This window comes from Mustelus asterias, chromosome 4 (assembly GCF_964213995.1).
Source record: "Mustelus asterias chromosome 4, sMusAst1.hap1.1, whole genome shotgun sequence".
NCBI lineage: Eukaryota > Metazoa > Chordata > Chondrichthyes > Carcharhiniformes > Triakidae > Mustelus > Mustelus asterias.
The window spans coordinates 54819192-54837196 of record NC_135804.1 but is presented as its reverse complement, the minus strand read 5'-3'; the positions used below and the strand labels follow the sequence as shown (position 1 = coordinate 54837196).

The following is an 18005-nucleotide window of genomic DNA, read 5'->3' as shown; positions in this document are numbered from 1 at the left end:
AATATTGAGTCTAGCTCTTTTCTGTGGATAAGTACATTATGGAGTCCAATTGCTTCTGCTTGTATCTCCATCGGCTTCTGGTTGGTTCAGTGGTTGCTGAATATACTGAATTGTAAAAGGTGCTTGGGTGGTGTAACCTTTTTACGTTTAAAGATTGCAATTAATTTGTTTTTATCTTTAGTTCTGACCAACCTGTTATCTAGCTGAGTCTCTAAGCTTGTTTAACCCAGGGCGGCATAGTGGCTCAGTGGTTAGCACTGCTGCCCCAGGGATCTGGGTTTGATTCCCGGCTTGGGTCACTGTCTGTGTGGAGTTGCACATTCTCCCTGTGTCTGCGTGGGTTTCCTCCGGGTACTCCGGTTTCCTCCCACAGTCCAAAGATGTGTGGGTTAGGTTGATTGGCTATGCTAAATTTCCCATAGTGTCCTGGGATGTAGAGTTTAGAGGGATTATCGGGGTAAATGTGAGGGGTTGTGGAGATGCGGCCTGGGGTGGAATTGTTGTCGGTGCAGACTCAATGGGCTGAATGGCCTCCTCCTAAAGTGTGTACAGTTCTGGTCACCCTATTATAGAAACGATATTATTAAACCAGAAAGGGTGCAGAAAAGATTTACAAGGATACTACCGGGACTTGATGGTTTGAGTTATAAGGAGAGGCTGGATCTAGTGGGACTTTTTTCTCTGGAGCATAGGAGGCTTAGGGTTGATCTTATTGAGGTCTATAAAATAATGAGGGGCATAGATCTGCCAGATAGTTATCTTTTCCCAAAGGTGGGGGAGCCTAAAACTAGAGCACGTAGGTTTAAGGTGAGAGGGGAGAGGTACAAAAGGGTCCAGAGAGGCAACCTTTTCAGAGGTTGGTGAGTGTCTGGAACAAGCTGCCAGAGGTGGTAGTAGAGGCGGGTACAATTTTGTCTTTTTAAAAGCATTTGGACAGTTACATGGATAAGATGGGTGTAGCGGGATATGGGCCAAATGCGGGCAATTGGGACTAGCTTAGGGTTTTAAAAAAAGGGACGGCTTGGGCAAAGGGCCTGTTTCCATGCTGTAAACCTCTATGACTCTATGCTGTGTCTTTTAAATCATGATGTGGAGATGCTGGCGTTGGACTGGGGTAAACAGTGAGGAGTCTAACAACACCAGGTTAAAGTCCAACAGGTTTATTTGGTAGCAAACACCACAAGCTTTCGGAGCGCTGCTCCTTCGTCAGGTGAGTGGGAGTTCTGTTCACAAACAGGGCATATAAAGACACAAACTCAATTTACAGAATAATGAATAATGATTGGAATGCGAGTCTTTACAGCTAATTAAGTCTTAAAGGTACAGACAATGTGAGTGGAGAGAGCATTAAGACAGGTTAAAGAGATGTGTATTGTCTCCAGACAGGACAGCCAGTGAGACTTTACAAGTCCGGGCAAGTTGTGGGAGTTACAGATAGTGTGACATGAACCCAAGATCCCGGTTGAGGCTGTCCTCATGTGTGCGGAACCTGGCTATCAGTCTCTGCTCAGCGACTCTACGCTGTCGTGTGTTGTGAAGGCCGCCTTGGAGAACGCTTACCCGAATATCAGAGGCCGAATGCCTGTGACCGCTGAAGTGCTCCCCAACAGGAAGAGAACAGTCTTGCCTGTTGATTGTCGAGCGATGTTCATTCATCCGTTGTCATAGCGTCTGCATGGTTTCCCCAATGTACCATGCCTCAGGACATCCTTTCCTGCAGCGCATCAGGTAGACAATGTTGGCTGAGTTGCAAGAGTATGTACCGTGTACCTGGTGGATGGTGTTCTCACGTGAGATGATGGCATCCGTGTTGATGATCCGGCACGTCTTGCAGCGGTTGCTGTGGCAGGGTTGTGTGGTGTCGTGGTCACTGTTCTCCTGAAGGCTGGGTAGTTTGCTGCGGACAATGGTCTATTTGAGGTTGTGCGGTTGTTTGAAGGCAAGACGTGGGGGTGTGGGGATGGCCTTGGCGAGATGTTCGTCTTCATCAATGACATGTTGAAGGCTCCGGAGAAGATGTCGTAGCTTCTCTGCTCCAGGGAAATACTGGACGACGAAGGGTACTCTGTCCACCGCGTCCCGTGTTTGTCTTCTGAGGAGGTCGGTGCGGTTTTTCGCTGTGGCGCGTCGGAACTGTCGATCGATGAGTCGAGTGCCATATCCTGTTCTTATGAGGGCATCTTTCAGCGTCTGGAGGTGTCTGTTGCGATCCTCCTCATCCGAGCAGATCCTGTGTATACGGAGGGCTTGTCCGTAGGGAATGGCTTCTTTAACGTGTTTAGGGTGGAAGCTGGAGAAGTGGAGCATCGTGAGGTTATCCGTGGGCTTGCGGTACAGTGAGGTGCTGAGGTGACCGTCCTTAATGGAGATGCGTGTGTCCAAGAATGCAACCAATTCCGGAGAGTAGTCCATGGTGAGTCTGATGGTGGGATGGAACTTGTTGATGTCATCATATAGTTGTTTCAGTGATTGTTCACCATGAGTCCAAAGGAAGAAAATGTCATCGATATATCTAGTGTATAGCATCGGTTGAAGGTCCTGTGCGGTGAAGAAGTCTTGTTCGAACCTGTGCATGAAGATGTTGGCATATTGAGGTGCGAATTTGGTCCCCATGGCTGTTCCGTGTGCCTGGATGAAGAACTGGTTGTTGAAGGTGAAGACATTGTGGTCCAGGATGAAGCGGATGAGTTGTAAAATTGCATCTGGAAACTGGCAGTTGTCGGCATTGAGTACTGAGGCAGTTGCAGAAATGCCATCATTGTGGGGGATGCTGGTGTAGAGTGCCGAGACATCCATTGTGACGAGGAGTGCTCCTGATTCAACTGCTCCATGTGTGCTGAGTTTCTGTAGGAAGTCCGTAGTGTCGCAACAAAAGCTGGGGGTACTTTGTACAATGGGTTTCAAGATACCCTCGACATAGCCGGAGAGGTTCTCGCACAGGGTCCCATTGCCCGATACGATGGGACGGCCGGGTGTGTTTGCCTTGTGTATCTTTGGGAGGCAGTAGAGATCTCCAACGTGGGGAGTACGTGGGATGAGAGCACGGAGGGTGTTCTGAAGGTCCGGATCAAAGGTCTTGATCAGAGTGTTGAGTTGACGGGTGTGTTCTTTGGTCGGATCTGTGGGTAACTGTCTGTAGTGTTCCTCGTTGTTCAGTTGCCTAGACTTGCAAAGTCTCACTGGCTGTCCTGTCTGGAGACAATACACATCTCTTTTTAACCTGTGCTAATGCTCTCTCCACTCACATTAGAACATAGAACATTACAGCGCAGAACAGGCCCTTCGGCCCTCGATGTTGCGCCGACCAGTGGAACCAATCTAAAGCCCCTCTAATCTACACTATTCCAATATCATCCATATGTTTATCCAATAACCATTTGAATGCCCTTAATGTTGACGAGTCCACTACTGCTGCAGGCAGAGCATTCCACGCCCTTACTACTCTCTGAGTAAAGAACCTACCTCTAACATCTGTCCTATATCTCTCGCCCCTCAATTTAAAGCTATGTCCCCTCGTGTTAGCCATCACCATCCGAGGAAAAAGGCTCTCACTATCCACCCTATCTAATCCTCTGATCATCTTGTATGCCTCTATTAAGTCACCTCTTAACCTTCTTCTTCTCTAACGAAAACAACCTCAAGCCCCTCAGCCTTTCCTCATACGATTTTCCCACCATACCAGGCAACATCCTCCTCTGCACCCTTTCCAACACTTCCACATCTTTCCTATAATGCGGCGACCAGAACTGTACGCAATACTCCAAATGCGGCCGCACCAGAGTTTTGTACAGTTGCAGCATGACCTCCTGGCTCCGAAACTCAATCCCTCTATCAATAAAAGCTAACACACCGTACGCCTTCTTAACAACCCTATCAACCTGGGTGCCAACTTTCAGGGATCTATGCACATGGACACCCAGATTCCTCTGTTCATCCACACTACCAAGTATCTTACCATTAGCCCAGTACTCTGTATTCCTGTTATTCCTTCCAAAGTGAATCACCTCACACTTTTCCGCATTAAACTCCATTTACCACCTCTCAGCCCAGCTCTGCAGCTTATCTATGTCCCTCTGTAACCTGCCACTTCCCTCCGCACTGTCTACAACTCCACCGACTTTAGTGTCATCCGCAAATTTACTAATCCATCCTTCCACGCCCTCATCCAGGTCATTAATAAAAATGACAAACAGCAGTGGCCCCAAAACAGATCCTTGCTAGTAACTAGTAACTGAACTCCAGGATGAATATTTCCCATCAACCACCACCCTCTGTTTTCTTACAGCTAGCCAATTCCTGATCCAAACCACTAAATCACCCTCAATCCCATGTGTCCGTATTTTCTGCAAAAGCTTATCATGGAGAACCTTATCAAATGCTTTGCTGAAATCCATATACACCACATCGACCACTTTACCCTCATCCACCTCTTTGGTCACCTTCTCAAAGAACTCAAAGGTTTGTGAGGCACGACCTACCCTTCACAAAACCGTGTTGACTATCCCTAATCAAATTATTCCTTTCTAGGTGATTATAAATCCTATCTCTTATAATCCTTTCCAATACTTTGCCCACAACAGAAGTAAGGCTCACCAGTCTATAATTACCAGGGTTGTCCCTACTCCCTTTCTTGAACAAGGGGACAACATTTGCTATCCTCCAGTCTTCTGGCACTGTTCCTGTAGACAATGACGACACAAAGAGCAAAGCCAAAGGCTCTGCAATCTCCTCTCTAGCCTCCCAGAGAATCCTAGGATAAATCCCATCTGGCCCAGGGGACTTATCTATTTTTACTCTTTGTTTGTACCTTTAAGACTTGATTAGCTGTAAAGACTCGCATTCCAATCATTATTCATTATTCTGTAAATTGAGTTTGTGTCTTTACATGCCCTGTTTGTGAACAGAACTCCCACTCACCTGACGAAGGAGCAGCACTCCAAAAGCTAGTGGTGTTTGCTACCAAATAAACCTGTTCGACTTTAACCTGGTGTTGTTAGACTCCTTACTCTTTTAAATCAAACATGTTTGTGGGCTATCCTTGGTTAAACCAAGAGTTAATAGCCTCATTCATTTAGAGGCATGTTTTTTATTGTTGCAGTTGAAGAATGATTTCTAAACCATGGTTATCTTGCCAGAATTTATCTTCCATTTCATTTGCCACATATCGGTCACTTTGCATTTTATTCTATTTTTAAAATTGCCTGTAAAACCACACTGCCTTCAGCAGAGGAGAGTTTCAATTCTTGAGCCTTCAGAGCTATATGTATCGAATGAACTTCAGTACTTGACCATCACAAATGCAGTGTATCCATGACTATGGTGCACTGGATTGCCTTTTGGGAGTGTAGACTAAGCTCAGCCTGAAGTGGCATGTGAACCTTATTGTGTTGGTTCAGATTCTTAGTGAAGTAGCTTGTGTTAATGAAATGCCTTTTTATTAAGTGCCTGTGAAGTGCCACTTCTTGATTGATCAGTGTGGCAATGATGCCGACTTAACAGAAGTATCCTGACTGACCATTTAGCAACAGTTAAAGTCGGGAGAGATGGAGAAAGGGATTTGTGAAATAAAGGAATGGATGTCCAGTGTTTTAATGTGGACTTAATGTAATTTTAGAAATAAGTAATTCTGATTTTGTTTAAACAGGTCTCTTACACCTCTTGGTTCCTGGATGCCTTTAATTATGCAATTTTGAAGAAGATAGATGTTCTAAATCTTAGCATAGGTGGACCAGACTTCATGGATCACCCTTTTGTCGATAAGGTAGGTTTGATTGACAGATGCAAAGAATTTTTCCATATGTCGCTATTTTTCTTGAGGGCAGGAAATTTTTGAATTAATTAAGGGGTGGTTGCTTTGAGGCCAAATATCCTCCTATGTTTTGTATTGTATAATTTATGAAATAACAAATGTCTTGTACACCACCTCACTAAAGCATACTTGACATTTTTGGTTTGTTGGAAATTTGATGTGCTCAGCTTAGATAGAGCCAAAGATAACTTTTTTTTTGTGTATCAGAAACAGATGGTCTTTCTGATAACAGTTGGCAGCTGTCTTTCTTTCACCCAGTATCTGCCAAGTACACTGTCTCATTTGCCTTACAAATGTTGTGTGTGTACCTTTAGAATCTTTGCCTCCGTGGTGATGAGACCTAGTATAAATCATCATTTTATATAGCCTGAGACTCTCAATTGAGAGGTACACTAAAGACACTTACTTTTGAGTGTCCTCTTTCTGAGTACTTGCAGGCTGACTTGGCTTCAATACCATTCAATTTTTACAGAGCTAATGATTAAAATGTTTAGCTTCAAGATGAATTGAGTGCACAGTGTCATCACTAGTAAGAAGACAGAAGTGTGGAACACACTTTGTGGGCATCCAGCCCACTGTAAAATGTCTTTATTTCTCCTGCTGAACTATTGCTTGAAAAATCAAATTAGCGCCATGACAAATTTATTTCACAGATGCGTGCTGCAGTTCAATGCATGCAAATAGTCCAGTTTCTTGGCTGAATAAAAGTGGCAAATCAGACGATGTGATTTAATTATATTTTACTGGTTACAAAGCAAACAAAGATAATGTTGTATATGTAATTTCTGTAGATTTCCAAAAGGCCTTAGAAAAGATGCTACATAATAGACCAGTGAATAATATAAAAGCAAAATACTACAGATGCTGGAATCTGAAACAAAAACAGAAAATGCTGGAAAATGTAATTGAACAAAGTCAGCGAGTATAAGCTGGTGGGAGTAGGATCGCTAGCTGACTCCAAGACTGAAAGCAAAATGCAGGGCTGAAAAGGGGAGCATTCAGAGCGGAAGTGGGAAAGCGGAGTCTCACAAGAATCTGTACTGGGCTTTTATATTCATGATTTAGACATTGTGATTTTGACTCCAATTTCTAAATTTATGGATGATGGCAAATTTTGGGGTGGCGTGTATCATCAATACTGAGGAAGGTTGCAACAGATTACAAGAAGACCAACTTAACAGAATGGAGATACAACATACATAACTGAAGTGTTGCATTTTGGTAAGAAAATGAAAGAGGCCATGTTTCTTAGAAGAAAAAAAGAGATCTGGGAGTACAAATGCACAAATCGTAAAGTAGTGATGCAAGTTCATAAGGACATAATAAACCCCAGTATTGATTTTGTTTTCCCCCTCGTGGGGTAAAATTGGAAAGTAGAGATGATAGTTAAACTTGAGTAAAAATTCTGATCATATAACAAAAAAGGATATTGAGGGTTTGCAAGGATGATATCAGAAGATGAAGTTATCACCAAGGATGAACAAGCTTGATTATTTCCCTGTTGAGAAGAGATGATGGGGGTTCACTTAACTTGAGAATTTCCATGACTGGGGAATCATAGAATCCCTGCAGTGCAGAAAGAGGCCATTCGGCTCATTGAGTCTGAACTGACAAGAATCCTACCCAGGTCCTATCCCCGCAACCCCCCCCCATATTTACCCACTAGACGCCTGACACTAAGGTGCAATTTACCATGGCCAATTCACCTAACCCGCACATCTTTGGACTGTGGGAAGAAACTGGAGCACCTGGAGGAAACCCACGCAGACACTGAGAGAATGTGCAAACTCAACAGTCATTCGAGGCCAGAATTGAACTTGGGTCTCTGGCGCTGTGAAGCAGCAGTGCTAACCACTGTGCCGCCCTTGCCAATAAGAGATTGCCACCAAGAAATCAAATGGAAAAGTTAGAAGCTTCTTTACTCACTATTAAGAATGTGGACCTATTATTGCAGGGAGTGGTTGAGCCAAATAGTATAAATGCATCTGAGGGCAAAGAGAGTACTGTGTTATTCTGATAGTTGGATGAGAAAGGATGGGAGGAGGCTTGAATACAGCATTAACAGTGGCATTGTCTCGCTCGGCTGTTTGTGTATATTCAATGCAATTCAGTACATTTTAAACACTTCCGTTCTCAAACAGTTAATTAGTTCTTTGCATCTGACATGAAGTTCAAATCTTGATTTTTATTCCAAAGACATTTGCGTCAGTAGCCTGATCGGGTTGTGCGCTTGAAGACCATGCCATAGTGTCCTTTCTTAATATTGTTGGAATAATATGCAGTCACTTTCCATCCTGGTTTATCCTGTTCTCTGTTCCAGTACAAAACAATTAATCCTTCAAACACTGGCAGGTTCAAGAAGCCTGTAGGCTCCTTGGAACAACCATGCCTTTAGCTCACACCCTGGTACTGCAATGAAACATTGCCAAAATATCTAAATGTCAGCAGTAAATTAAAGGTCTTCTGTCTTTTCCCAAATATATTTTCTGTTACTTAAAAAGTTGAAAACAAATTTAGCTAATAAATTAAATGTTATCATATACACTTTGTATTTTTACATTTTGGCGTATGTTTGCTCCATCCTTTATGACAGAGGGAAATCTCTATGTTCTTGAATAAAGAAATAAATCTGATGCTCATGGTAATGCGATGAGATGACTGCAAGGCACCTTTAGGGGATACAGAGACAAATATGCTGTTGAAACTATTTATTTGATAGCCCTCCTTGATTTTATAGGTTTGGGAGCTGACGGCTAACAAAGTGATCATGGTCTCTGCAATTGGTAACGATGGCCCTCTTTATGGGTGAGTTTGGTACATGACCTTGGTGTTCCTGTTTAAGTATGGGTGTTGATGTAAAAGAGAATGGGCATCTGAATACCCGGCTGAAAAGATGGGGACAACTGGGACACTGAAAGGGCTACTGTTCTTTAAGTGGGTTTAATAAAATATGATGGCCAGATCTGCAGTCAAAAGGGAAAGCTACAGCCTCTGCATTCCTGGTTATTTATACAAAGGTAGTACTTTGAAGTTTGGGGGAGAGTTGATTGACTTGTTTCTGTTAGGACCCATGACAAAATAAACCTTTTGTAGATTCCTGGGTTTAGGAGACAGCAAGGAAGGTTAGAACTGAGCAAAAAGTGAATTTTGGCAATATTCACCCTGAAATGTGGCTCAGTTAATACAGGTATATAAGCTGTGCAGCCTATACTCACTCCTGCAGGCAGTGGATGACTCCAACACATTAATTATACTTACTAAATGGCACTTTGTACGAAACTCCTCACCAGTCCACCCTCTTGAGTAATGATGTACATCTTTACTTCAGTGAATGAAGCGATATGTTCCATTCTGATTTGTGACCAGGAAAAAAAATGCTGAATACTTAATGATATTGGTATCTCTTTAATGTCTGAATTTTGAAGATTGAAGTCAGGAGGTTGGAAAATTACAGTGCCAGAATCACACATGAAAATGTTGAACAGAGCATCAGATATAACCCCACAGCATTCATAGAATATAAGGCAGCTGAACAACTGCTGGAAGCAGATGGCTTAAACCAGCTTGGGCCGGTGCAGTCTCTCATTTACTAGTAGATCTTGAGGCAGGAATTATCATGTGTATTCAAGCTCTGTTTTTCAATGGACAGTCTTTTTCATGTCAGCAAAACTTGCTTATAGACTTGCCGGAATCTTCTGTTTAATTATTAACTTCCAAGTGCAGTTTGTGGATCACTTGGATCTCATTTTAAAAATGATTTCAATTTGTGATCTGGAAACTGTTTCAGATCTGGGAAGTAACCAACAATGTTGTACTGTGTTACCATGTTTGCTGATAAACATTTCAAAAACTGAGATGCAGGATTTTCTGTGTTCAGCAGAAATGTCACCTAAGAATATAATTTTGAGCTTCGGGTTTCGAGTCCCACCAGTTGAATACCATGGTTCCAGCTATTTGGATCCCACTTTCTGCAACTCCATCCTTAAACTTCTCTGCTAATATTCATCTGCCTGGCTGAAAGCATTTCTTGTAGCTATCAGGAGATACAACTCAGTCTTTTGCGTTAACTCAAAATAGCAGTGATTTGGACCAACTGTGAGAAGGAGGATTTAAAAAAAAACTCTTTCACAGGGTGAGAGTGTTGCTGCCCATCTACACTAAGCAAGAAATCAGTGATACACGTAATAAGGGTATGATTGTAATCATGGGTGACTTTAATTTACACAGATTGGGCAAAGCAAACTAGCAATGGTAGAGTGGAGTTGTTGTTCCTGGACTGTGTACGTGATACTTTTTTTTCTAGACCAATGCGTTGGGAAACCAACCAGAGAACAGGTTATTCTAGACTGGGTACTGTGAAATGAGAGAGGATTAATTAACAATCCTGTTGTGTGGGGTCCCTTGGGAGGAGCAACCATAGTATGATAGAATTCTTCATTAAGATGGAGACTGAAGTAGTCAAATCCGAATCTAGGGTCCTGAATCTTAATAAAGGGAACTATGAGGGTATGAGGCATGAATTGACAAGAATAGATTGGGCAAACTTACTAAAGGAGTTGACAGCGGATGGGCAATGGTTCATATGTAAAGAATGTGTACATGAATTAAAACAATTATTCATTCCTGTCTGGCACAAAGATAAAAGACAGATGGGTCAGCCATGGCTTGCGAAAGAAATTAGGATAATAAGTCCAAGGAGGAGACATCTAAAATTGCCAGAAAAAGCAGCAAGCCTGAGGGTTGGAACACGTTAGAATTCGACAAAAGAGGACAAAAAATTTGGTCGAGAGGGAGGAAGATAGAGTAGGAGTGTAAAATTTGCAAGGAACATAGAAACTGATGGTAAAAGCTTCTAGAAGTATGTGAAAGACAAAAAGATTAGTAAAGACAAATGTCTTAGAGTCAGAAGTTGGGGAAGTTATAATGGGGAACAAGGAAATGGCAGAAAAATTGAATGCATATTTTTGTTCTGTCTTCACAAAAGAGGGTGCAAATAAGCTCCCAGAAATGTAAGGGAACCAAAAATCTAGTCAGAGGGTGGAATTGAAGGAAATCAGTATTAGCAAGAAAATGATGCTGGGGAAATTTAATGGGGTTAAAGGCAGGCAAATCACCAGGCCTTGATAATCTACATCCCAGACTATTAAAGGAACTGACTCTGGAAATGTTGGATGTAATCATCTTCCAAAATTCTATGGACTCTGGAGCAATTTCTATAGGTTGTAGGGCAGCAAATGTAACTCCACTATTTAAAAAGGGAGGTAAGTTAGCCTGACACCAACAGTGGGGAAGATACTAGAATCAAAAGACATGATGATGGAACATTTGGAAAGCATTAATACGATTGGACAAAGCCAGCATGGGTTTATGGAGTCTTTGAGGATGTAACTAGTAGAATAGATGAGGGGAGAACCAGTGGATTTGGTGTATACAGACTTTCAGAAGGGGTTTGGTTTAGATTAGTTGGCTGGACAGCTAGTTAGTGATGCAGTGCGATGCTAGCAGTGCAGGTTCAATTCCTGTACCGGATGAAGTTATTCATGAAGGCTCGCCGCCTTAACCTTGCCTGAAGTGTGGTTAAATCATCAGCAGTCAGCTCTCTCTCCCTCAAAGTGGAGAGCAGCCTGTGGTCATCTGGTTTTGTCGTGACTTTATTTTACTGTAGGGATGAGTGCCTGGGCCCCAGCTGCTCATGATATTTATAAATGACCTGGATGAGGAAACCAAATGTAACATTTCCAAGTTTGCTGATGGCACAAAACTGGTTGAGGTTGAGAAGGATTCGAGGAGGCTTCGTGGTGATTTAGACAAGTTGAGTGAGTAGGCAAACATATGGCAGATGTGAAAAACAAAGGAAAAGTATTACTTAAATGGTGATATATTGGGAAGTGTGAATGTGCGAATGGATCTGGGTATTCTTGTACACCAGTTATGTGAAGAGGGAGGTGCGGCAAGCAATTAGGAAAGCAAATGGTATGTTGCCTTAATTGCAAGAGGATTTGAATTCAGAAGTAGGGATGTCTTACTACAGTCGTACAGGGCCTTGGTGAGACCACACCTGGATTATTACGTGAAGTTTTGGTCTTACCTAAGAAGGGGTATACTTGCCATAGAGGGAGTGCAGCGGAGGTTCACTGAGGATGATGCCGGCTTTGATGATCAGTGGCAGATTTTTAAGGCGACCCATGGCTAAGCAAGAAAGCTGAAGATAACATAAAGACAAAAACAAAGGTGTGCTTTATTACAAAGGCCAGTGGCAGGCTGGAAGATTAGGAAACTTTTAAAGATCAACAAAGGATTACTAAAAAGGTAATAAGAGCAAAGGTAATGAAAGAAAATTAACACAAAATATAAAAAAGGATAGTAAAGCTTCTATAAGTATATAAAAGGGAAGAGAGTAGCCAAAGTGAATGTTGGACCCTTTGAGAAGGAGACTGGGGAACACAAATGGCAGAGACACTCAAGTCAGTATTTTGCCTCAATTTTCACGGAGGACACTAGTACCATCCCCAAAGTAACTGGCAATGCAGAATTAATAGGAAGGAAGGAACTTGGAACAATCATCATCAATAAGGAAAAAGTGCTGAACAAATTATTGGGATTGAAGGTAGACGACCCCAGAGCCTGATGGCTTACATCCTAGGGTCTTAAAGGAAGTGGCAACAGAGGTCCATTGGTAATGATAATCCAGAATTTCCTGAATGTGGAAAAGGTTCCAGCAGATTTGGAAAAATACTAATATAATGCCCATATTCAAACAAGGGAGAGAGGCAGAAAGTAGGGAACTATAGACCAGTTAGTTTAACATCTGTTGTTGGGAAATTGTTAGATGTGATAACAGGACATTTGAAAAGTCAAAACAATCAGCATGGTTTTATGAAGGATAAATTGTGTTTGACTTAATTTGTCAAAGACTATTTCCTCGGGTGGCTGGAGCTATTACAAGGGGGCATAACTATAGGGTTCGTGGTGGGAGATACAGGAAGGATATCAGAGGTAGGTTCTTTACGCAGAGAGTGGTTGGGGTGTGGAATGGACTGCCTGCAGTGATAGTGGAGTCAGACACTTTAGGAACATTTAAGCGGTTATTGGATAGGCACATGGAGCACACCAGGATGATAGGGAGTGGGATAGCTTGATCTTGGTTTCAGATAAAGCTCGGCACAAATTCGTGGGCCGAAGGGCCTGTTCTGTGCTGTACTGTTCTATGTTCTAAGATGTAACAGGCAGAATGGATAATGGTGATCATGTAGATGTCGTATATCTGGACTTCCAGAAGGCATTTGATAAGAGGCCACACAAAAGGTTAATACACAAGATAAGATCATATGGAGTTAGGGGGTAGTTTATTACTGGTTAGCCAACAGAAAACCGAGTTGGGATAAATGGGTCTTTTTCTGGTTGGCAAGATGTAACTAGTGGGGTGCCACAGAGTTCAGTCCTCGGGCCCCAACTATTTACAATGTATGTTAATGACTTGGATGCAGGGATAGAAGGTACTATGGATAATAGATGGGATAGCAAGTTGCAATAAAGAAATGAGCAATTTTACAAATGGATATGGATAGGTTAGGTGAGTAGGCCAAAATTTAGCAGATGGAGTTTAACATGGAAAAGTGTGAGGTTATAAGTGTTTGGAAACATTGAAAGACAACTTATTACCTGAATGGAGAGAAACTTCGCAGTGCTTTGGTGCAGAGGGATCATAGTGTCCTCGAACATGAATTGTAGAAAACTAGTATGCAGATACAGTAGGTAATATTTAGCATTTATTGCTAAAGGAATATAGTATCAAAATAGTGAAGTGTTCCTGCAACTGTGCAAGGCATTAGTGAGACTGCACCTGGAGTATTGTGTACAGTTCTGGTCCCCTTGAGGAAGGATGCAGTTGCATTGGAGGAAATGCAGAGGAGTTTGTCTTGAAGAAAGATTGAGTAGTTTAGGCCAGTATATTCTCGAGTTTAGAAGAATGAGGGGATTTTGATCCAGCGAAATGAAGGAATTGCTGATATTGTTCCAAATCAGGATGGTGTTTGGCTTGGAGAGGACCTTGCAAGTGATGGTGTTCTCGTGCATATGCTGTTCTTGTACTTCGAGTTGTTAGAAGCTGTGGTTTTGAAAGTTCTGAGAAGGAGCCTTGGTGAGTTGCTGCAATGCATCTTATAGATGGTCCAACTGCTGCTACTGTTCATTTAGTTGAGTGAGCAGCTGAGGAAGGAGACTGAATCGGTGCATGAGGCATGGGTTCTGTTGCAAATGTTGAACAGTGTTAGATGTTGAGCTGAAGAAAGGATTGGGTCACCAAGGATTTGCATAGATGTGAATACTTGTCAACACAAATACCTGTTAATGTGCTTTTAACCATGTTTACTTTTTGCACAAATGGGTGTCTAGCACGACTGATTTACAACTGTAATACACAGAATTCTCATGGTGCTCATTGCTCAAGGGAGAGGTTTGTTGTAAAATTTTCCAAATGACTGTACAGCCATGCCACTATAAGGTTGCTTCTCACATAACAAGATATCAGGTTTTAGATTTTGACTATCAGTGCAGTTATGAACTAATGTCATCGTGGTGGAGGACTACTATCGAAATTGAGGGATTCCTCCAAGTGTGGGCTTCAGTGTAGCTTAACTACAATTAACCATGTACAGTTGCTTGCCAATACAATGGGTTTCATATTAGCCAGTATAGAAATACCCAAGGATTGACCATAGAATAGCTGTTGTATAACAAAATGTGACATTAAGCTGTTATAAACTAATTTTTTCATTCCACAATTAAATGAATTGAACCACCTTTAGCAAATATTTCTAATTCATTGTAGTATTAATTGTTTGAGATGATTGTGTTTCCTTAAAATTTTCCAGCACCCTCAATAACCCTGCTGACCAGATGGATGTAATTGGTGTGGGTGGAATTGACTTTGAAGACAACATGGCTCGATTTTCTTCCAGAGGAATGACTACTTGGGTAAGCTACAGTCACTTGCATGTAACACACTGCGTTTGATTTTTTTTGTATTCTTTTGTCATATTGGATGACTGTGTGAATCATATAATGCCAGAAAATGGCTCCTTGTAACATTTGACCTGAGTGAATTATCAAAACTGAAGAGCAAGTGTAGAGTCTACCTATAATTTAACAAACTGTAACAACCTTCTTTCAGTACTTGGACTTGTGCATACAAGAGAGAGAATTCCTACTGACTATGCGAGAGTTTCACAGATAAGACAAATAGAACAAAAGGAACAATAGCAACACGGCTACTAAATTGTCTGAGTAAAAGAAAACTGAGTAATGGTCAATGGCTATTTTTCAGGCTGGAGGAACGTTTGTAGTGGAGTTCCCTTGGAGTTGGGTTCCTTGCTTTACCTTAATATCTAGATCTTGGTGTGTAGGGGACAGTTTCGAAATTTTCAGATGACACAAAACTTGGAAGCATGGTAAACTGTGAGGAGGACAGTGTGAACTTCAAAAGGACATAGACAGATAGGTGGAAGATGAAGTTCAATGTGGAAATTTTTTTAGCACAGCAGACTGGGAGAATCGCGCATTGGCCGATTCGCAGAATTCCCGCGAGCGTTCACGCTGCACTTGCGTCTCCCAGACCCGGATTTCCAGCAGCCTCTGTACGGTGCTAGAAGTCAGCTGGGAGGCGGGGCTAGCATTTAAATAGTATTTTGCATACTATTTAAAAGCAATTAGTGGGCCCGGGACTGAATTCTCCAAGCCCACTAGTCTCTCCCACCCCGTCAGGATGCACCACTCCAGCGGGATTTAGAGCAGCTTCCCACTTTTGGGGAGCTAGCGGCCCAACCTTGGTGGAGTGAAGGGAGGGGCAATCGAGGGGCCCCCAGGGGGTCAGGTGTCCTGGGAATGGACACCCTGGCAATTCCAGCCTGTGCCCCTGACTTTGCCCAAGGGACAAAGTGCCCATGCCCAGGGGGCACTACCCACCAGGCATAAGGTGAGGCCTAGGGAGCTTTCGTGGGGGTGGGAGTCCCTCTGCCACTCTGCATGAGGATCGATGGAGGCCAACGATTTGGGGGGTGGACAGGGAGCTCGTCACTGCTTGGGGGGGGTGGTGGGAGCAGGGGCTAGCGATCAGGCCAGATGAACGGGGCTGGCCTGCAAATGGATGGGTGGGCCGTGATCGGGCCATCTGGGGGGGGGGCAGTAGTGCGGGATTCCCGCTGGCCAGCAAAGCAGAGGCTGACACTTCGGGGCCACTGCGCATGCGCAGAGGCCAGTTGGTTTCAGCGCCTCCAGCGTGAATAGGTCATGGCCCTGAAATCTAATATTCACGCTGGTAACCTCTGCGATGCACAGTGTGGGAGATTCTAGTCTGAACTTCCACTGAAAAGACCAGCGTGTATTACTCCAGTTTTCCCAAGAATTTGACAGAATATTTTTGGGAGAACTGCCCCCATCATGTCCAAACAAACTGTCTAATTTATTGAATTATACTGTTCAGAATTCTGTGCAGTAAGTGTCCAGTGTCTATTCAGTCCATTAAGGAACAATACATTATCTAGATTTGGGGAAGATCAGATGTGGGTGGCATAGTGGTTAGCACTGCTGCCTCACAGCACCAGGGGACCCGGGTTCGATTCCCGGCTTGGGTCACTGTCTGTGTGGAGTTTGCACATTCTCCCTTTGTCTGCGTGGGTTTCCTCCCACAGATCAAAGATGTGCGGGTTAGGTTGAGTGGCCATGGTAAATTAGTGTCAGGGGGACTAGCAGGGTCAATACATAGGGCTACGGGGATAGGGGCTGGGTGGGATTATGGTCGGTGCAGACTCGATGAGCCAAATGGTCTCCTTCTGCACTGTAGGGATTTTATGATCAACACTAAAGGATTATGTCACAATGATTTCTCCAGGTGAATTTTGGCTTTGAATTAATGGACCTCTGATAAAGCTTCTGTGGCAGTGTATGGGAATGTTCATATGTACTCAACTTCAGTCAGTGACTTCATGGCCTAACATATCTCCACTCTCCCATTACCATCAAGCCAGGGACTCAACTCTGGTTCAGAAAGTGCAGGAGAGCTTGCCAGGCACAACACCAAGGCATATTTAAAAATGAGGTATCAACCTGGTGAAGCTACAACACAGGACTACTTGCGTGCCAAATAACATAAGCAGCAAGTAATAGACAGAACTAAACAATCCCATAACCAACGGATCAGATCTAAGCTCTGCACTCCTGCCACATCCTGTTGTGAATGGTGGTGGACAATTAATCAACTCACTGGAAGAGGAGACTCCACGAATATTCCAAACTTCAATAGTGGAGAAGCCCAGCACATCAGAGCAAAATCTAACACTGAAGCATTCGGAACAATCTTCAGCTAGAAGTGCCAAGTGGATGATCCGTCTCGGCCTCCTCCATTGGTCCCCAGCATCACAGGTGTCGGTCTTCAGCCAATCCAGTTCACGTGATATCAAGAAATGGCTGAAGGCACTGGATACTGCAAAGGCAATGGGCCCTGACAATGTCCTGGCAATAGTACTGAAATCTTGTGCTCCAGAACTTGCTGTGCCCCTAGCCAAGCTGCACCCTTACAGCTGCGTAGTGGATAGTGAAGAAAGTTATCTCCGATTGCAACGGGATCTTGATCAATTGGACCAATGGACTGATGAATGGCAGATAGAGTTTAATTTAGATAAATGCGAGGTGATGCATTTTGGTAGATTGAACCAGGGCAGAACTTATTCAGTTAATGGTAGGGTGTTGGGGAGAGTTACAGAACAAAGAGATCTAGGGGTATATGTTCATCGCTCCTTGAAAGTGGAGTCACAGGTGGACAGAGTGGTGAAGAAGGCATTCAGTATGCTTGGTTTCATTGTCAGAACATTGAATACAGAGTTGGGACGTCTTGTTGAAGTTGTACAGGACATTGGTAAGGCCACACTTGGAATACTGTGTGCAGTTCTGGTCACCCTATTATAGAAAGGATATTATTAAACTAGAAAGAATGCAGAAAAGATTTACTAGGATGCTACCGGGACTTGATAGATTGAGTTATAAGGAGAGGTTGGATAGACTGGGACTTTATTCTCTGGAGTGTAGAAGGCTGAGGGGTGATCTTATAGAGCTCTCTGAAATAATGAGGGGCATAGATCAGCTAGATAGTCATATCTTTTCCCAAAGGTAGGGGAGTCTAAAACTAGAGGGCATAGGTTTA

At 43.1% G+C, this 18005-nt stretch overlaps 1 protein-coding gene across 3 annotated transcripts in view; it reads left to right on the top strand.

The window, feature by feature from the left end:
• mbtps1 (membrane-bound transcription factor peptidase, site 1) overlaps positions 1–18005 on the top strand; it is a 151618-nt gene that overhangs the window by 62563 nt on the left and 71050 nt on the right. For all 3 annotated transcript variants that reach the window (XM_078211045.1, XM_078211044.1, XM_078211046.1), the window contains exons 7-9: positions 5645–5761; positions 8547–8614; positions 14683–14785. In XM_078211045.1, the coding sequence (XP_078067171.1) occupies positions 5645–5761; positions 8547–8614; positions 14683–14785 (288 nt within the window). The remainder of the gene's footprint in view (positions 1–5644; positions 5762–8546; positions 8615–14682; positions 14786–18005) is intronic.